The sequence below is a fragment of the Poecilia formosa genome, unplaced genomic scaffold (assembly GCF_000485575.1).
Source record: "Poecilia formosa unplaced genomic scaffold, Poecilia_formosa-5.1.2 Scaffold101, whole genome shotgun sequence".
NCBI lineage: Eukaryota > Metazoa > Chordata > Actinopteri > Cyprinodontiformes > Poeciliidae > Poecilia > Poecilia formosa.
The window spans coordinates 1-5,468 of NW_006800040.1; the positions used below are offsets into that span (position 1 = coordinate 1).

The 5,468-nt window shown below is 37.7% G+C and overlaps 1 protein-coding gene across 2 annotated transcripts in view; it reads left to right on the plus strand.

The window, feature by feature from the left end:
* Positions 1-1,156: 1,156 nt before the first annotated feature.
* atat1 (alpha tubulin acetyltransferase 1) overlaps positions 1,157-5,468 on the plus strand; it is a 17,260-nt gene continuing 12,948 nt past the window's right edge. The window contains exons 1-6 of one of the 2 annotated variants that reach the window (XM_016674793.1): positions 1,157-1,533; positions 2,071-2,131; positions 2,382-2,473; positions 2,999-3,056; positions 3,137-3,250; positions 4,535-4,636. In XM_016674793.1, the coding sequence (XP_016530279.1) occupies positions 1,442-1,533; positions 2,071-2,131; positions 2,382-2,473; positions 2,999-3,056; positions 3,137-3,250; positions 4,535-4,636 (519 nt within the window). In that variant the 5' untranslated portion in view covers positions 1,157-1,441. The remainder of the gene's footprint in view (positions 1,534-2,070; positions 2,132-2,381; positions 2,474-2,998; positions 3,057-3,136; positions 3,251-4,534; positions 4,637-5,468) is intronic. The other variant, XM_007559004.2, reaches the window with a different exon arrangement.

The following is a 5,468-nucleotide window of genomic DNA, read 5'->3' on the forward strand; positions in this document are numbered from 1 at the left end:
AAAGAAATCAAAAATGGACTATCTGTGAATTTGCAGCTTTACATTCAATTTTCAGCCTTGTTAGTTGTTGGACAGCTCCGACATGCTGAGCAGCACTAGATCTGGCTGTATTCAACTGAAATTAGTTGATCTGCTTATGATCAGCAAGCCAGAAGCCAAAAACGCTTTATCTTAGCGAAAGAAGTCAAAAATGGATCGGTAATCTAGATATATATGTTGCAGGTAATCTAAACAATTTTGTCTTTTAGTGTAAACAATCCAAATCTTTGACGACTGCGAAAGTCAAAAGTTTTGAAAAAATATACACCTATCTGGGATTTTTCAGGATAATATAATTAATAACTTTACCATTTAAGTTTACTCTTTTTTTATAATAGCCTATGGACATTTTGCAATGGAGCCTTTTGTTGTATTTTAAAACCTGAAAAGACCAACTCATTTATACACTAAAACCCTATAACTGACATTGTAACCTCCTCTTTTGCTTCCGCCTTGTGGCAACTTTGAGACCTATAATCAAGAATATTAAACCATAATGTGTGTGTGTGTGTGTGTGTGTGTGTGTGTGTGTGTGTGTGTGTGTGTGTGTGTGTGTGTGCGTGTGTGGGTATGTGTACCCTTTGTGTGACAGCCCTTTGCAAAACAAGGTTCCTTTGTCTTTCTTGCTTAGAGTGAGATTTGTCTGGAACCGGAACCCAAATAAAAGTAGGGCGTATTACGGCTTTCACGTTTTATATTCGAATAAATTAAATTATGCATATCCTACTTGAGCATTTCAAGATTTCTAACCAAAATTCATTAACAGAAATAAAAAAACATAAAGTAGATTAAAAAAAAAATCGAACAAAATACGAGTATATTAAGAAAGGGCTATTTTGAAATATTTCGTGTACAGTACGCCATTTGATTTTTGACCATTTGCCAAATTGTGCTCCCAACGTTACAAAACAAAACAAAACCGTAAAACCAGAACTTCATGCTCCTTTACAATTTTTAAGACAATTACTAAGAAATAAAAAGTTAATTTTATAGAACTGTGTATTACTATATATGCATGATAATAACTACATTGTGTGTTGCTCTGACTCCCCTTTGGAGATGTTGATTGCAAGTCTGCAAAAATAGAACAAGTACAATGCTTTAAATAACTGACGGTTTATTACGGTAACACTGGGAGTGACGCTGTGCCTTAGCGACACAATGAAGTAGCGGTGTAAATAACGCCTGCAGATGAAACAGCATTATTTAGTTTCTTGTAGAATTAGAAATTGCAGTCTTAAATGGTTGTGGTGTTTCGGTTTCAACTCGTTAAGCAGTGAACATCTTTGAAGTAACTCGCTAAATTGTTTAGTGGTTGCTTAGTGAGACTGAAACCTCTCAGCTAGCTAACCTCCTTCAGCATTGAACTGTAGTATATCACAGCTATCAGCAAGCCTGCGCCATGGAGTTTCCTTTTGACATTAATCAGTTATTCTCTGAGAGGATCTCCATTCTGGACCAGAATCTTATTGCAAGTCGCCAATCTAAAGAAAAGTAGGTTAAAACATGACTATGTGTTTACGCAAATAACTGCTCCGTTTATCTGTGCTGCTCACTTGGTTGGCTTCAGGAAATCTCGACTGAATCTCCTTCTTTTAAAGTATGCACTGTAGTCAGCAGTTCTTGAAGATCTCAGAAACTTGACCATTAAAATCTGTCTATCTGTCTGTTTATCCATCCATCTATCCATCCCCCCAGGTTTATTTATATAGCACATTTCAGTAGGAAGGCAGTTCGAACTGCTTTACATAAAAATACAAAATTGCAAAGTTATAAAGAAACCACCATACAGGCAACAGACATTACATATTTTAATGAGTGTCATCACTAAAATCATACACATCAAATATGTTGGTCAGTGTTTTTTGTGGTTCAAAAGCAACTCTAAAAAGGTGGGTTTTTTTGTCTTGATTTAAAGGAACTCAGTGTTTCAGCTGTTTTGCAGTTTTCTGGAAGTTTATTCTATATTTGTGGTGCATAGAAGCTGAATCCTGTTTCTCCATGTTTGTTTTGCTGTGTGGAACTTCACAGGCCAGATCTCCGGGTCAAAATTGCAACAGTTCTTGATGAACTTGGGAAAGCCTCAGCAAAGGTGAGTTCCTGTCTGTTTTGTGTGAGTGGGTTGTTTGGGGTTGATGTTTTTTGGTCGGGTAAAAGGATCTTCTGATGAACAAAAATCTTTCTAATTTCTTACAAAACTGGTTTCCCACATCACATACTGACAACAGATTCACTGCAAATATGCTTCTATGTAGTTTGGTATCACTGCATGCACCACGCTTAAAGCAAAGTTTATGGACATCTTTGAATGTAATCATGTTTATTCTTTGGTGGTACTACAGGCCCAAGACCTCCCAGCTCCTATAACAAGTGCTTCCAAACTGCAGTTCCAGAAGCATCAGCTGTACCTGATGAAGGACGGAGAGAGCAGCCGGTAAACCCCACGTCCTTGCTTTCACTTCCTTTCCACTATTGTTTCATGGACTAACATGTTCATACATGTTCATGGAACAAGTAGAACATGTTCTGTGTTAACAACATTTAAATTTAATGTGTTTCTTTCTCTCACTCATTTCTTTCTTCCAAATCTTGCAGTCTGAACAAAGTCTTAGGACATATTTCTATTTTTCTTATTAGAACTGGTAGAATTTATTTGAATTACATTGACTCCCTGGGAATAATCTACACAGTCTCAACAGTCTAAGTGTACTTATAGAATACAATCTATAAGTACGCTTATGGATTTTAATCTATAATCTATTCCCCACAAAATCTCATTCACATTTCATTTTGTGGGGACTTGAAATCTGGCCTAAAGTGACTTTTGTTGTAAGATGATGTTAATTACATTAAAATATGTTGAAGTTTGGTTCTATTGACAGCTATGCTGATGCCAGACCCACATGTCTTATGTTCCTCTGTACTCATAGCAGTTCTCTCTCATGTATTTTACACACAGAGGACGAGGTGTGGTTGTGGGATTTCTGAAGGTTGGCTACAAGAAATTATTTCTGCTTGTGAGTCTATAACTTTATTTTAATACAGTTATTCATTTTCTAATTCCAAATCACAGTTCTTTAACTCTTATTTGTTTTAGGATCGAAATGGTGTGCACATCGAAGTAGAGCCACTCTGTGTTTTGGATTTCTACATTGCAGAAAACTTACAGCGACATGGCTATGGGATAGAACTATTCAATTTTATGTTACAGGTAAAGCTTCTAGATGTTACACCATAAAAATCTGGTAATAAAATATGAATAAGAGTTGGAATGATGCATGTGAGCCAGCAGGGGGATCAACAGGTCTCATTCTGTATCCTAATTAGCCAATAGTTGTTCCAGACTTATTTAAATAGACATAGTTAGGTGATCAAATATTGGTCAAACAAAATCATTTTCAACAGGAATGAGAAAAAACAGTCCCAAAGAGAGGGTTACACAGAAAGGAACACTGACATAAATGCGAACAGTTCCACTTTATGAAGTGCAAGAAAAGTTTATCATCTTGATTAGTAAAATCACTTTGCTGCTTGGCTAGTGTGTATGTTCTTTTTCCAGCTGAAGAAGAACTTATGCACTAACTATGGCTGTCTCATGCATATATACTGTAACTAAATTCTTAAACCTTTTTGTATGCTGCAACTGATTCACACTGTGTTGAATTACATGTATTCTCATGAGTTGTTTACTATTTGCCATTTATAATTTATGTGAAAGACTTAACTTCACACTGTAGTGGTGGTCACCAAACGGACCAGAGTTTGGATCACTGATTGAATGTTTTTCAACTGTGCACCATCAACTGTAGTAGATTTTGTTTTGCACATATTTTGCAGACTTTCTAAACTTTGCGGATCTTTTGGTAATACAGATGAAGTCTGTGGAACTCATCCCTCTGCACCTAGAAGGTTACCTCTGGAAGTCATAAGAAAAATAATGTAGATTACCTGAGAGCATCATGGGGGCAGAACCGTAATGTGTGGGTATTTTGTTGCGTGAGGGACTGGGCTCTTTACAAAATAAATGTTTAAATATTAAAGCAGCATCTCAAGAAAAAGGCTAGAAAATTAAAGCTTTGATCGCTGGTTAATGACCCAAGCATACAACCAAGCTAAGTGGTATGGAAAGAGGTATAAGGATAACAAGGTAAAATGTGTTGGGGCGGTCATCACAAAGCCTTGATCTCTGTGCGGTAGGAAGGTGAAAAGACATGAGCTAACAAGCAGGCCTACAAATCTGATTCAGTTCCACCTGTTCTGTCAGGAAGAACGGGTCAAAAGTCCATAAAACTGTGCGGAGAAGCTTATTGGAGTATATCTAAAATGTTTGACCTAAATCATGCATTTTTAATGCAATTCTATCAAGAACTAAGTAAATATGTGTAAACTTCTTACATATATTCTGAAAAAAATTACATCCCTCTGATTATTAGTGTAGAAGATTATTGTTTTCTGCTACAGACTAACTGTTATTGTCCATTTTTCATTGCTGTAGCATCAGAACGTGGAGCCAGTGTTGTTGGCATATGACAGACCTTCCACCAAATTGCTGGCATTCCTGGCTAGGCATTACAATCTGAGGCAGAGCGTTCCTCAGGTGAGACCTGTCACGTCTGTCCTGTGAATATCTCTTTTATGGTCTTCTGTTTTATTAGGCAGAGCAGCAAAAGCGTTGGGAAGGCCTATTGTATCTGAAGGAATTCTTATTATTATTCTTTTTCCGCCCAAAATTGTTCCTAGGTTATTGGAATAGTCATATCTCCCTGATACATCATCAAATCTCATACATCATTGCTCAACACATTGATGTGGCACATTAATGACATCACTGAAGTCCTGCCCATCCATCCGTCCGTCCGTCCATACATCCACCCACCCACACACACACGCACACACACATACCAACCAACCAATCAACCAACCAACCAGTCAACCAACCAGTCAACTAACCAGTCAACCAGTCAGTAGAGTGCCCACATCACTCGCTTATTGGTTGACTTGGGGCAGGACCTTGTCCAAAACCTGGAGAAGCACTCTACCAGTTTCCAGCTTTCCAAGACCATGTTCTGAGATGCAGAAGATACTGGATTTGCATCAAGGCTCCTTTACACTAAGCAGTGTAAAGCTAAGCTCTAGGAGATCACAATCTGATGAAGCCAACAGCAAAAAACAGAGACCCAATCCTGAGACCACCAAACCGAAACCCCTCAGCACCATGGCTGCCCAGACATTCTGTCCATAAAAGTTCTAAACAGACTGATATAATGTGGCAGAACCCCATAAACTAGAAAGCCGATCAAGTAAATAAATCTATTTCTGAAACTTACAGTTAAGTTCAACTAATTTGTTAATCTGATTTAGTTCAGGAGGTGAACATGCTGGAATATCTGTGAGGTGTTTTGTTGTCCGACAGCTGCTGGAAGCCCCAT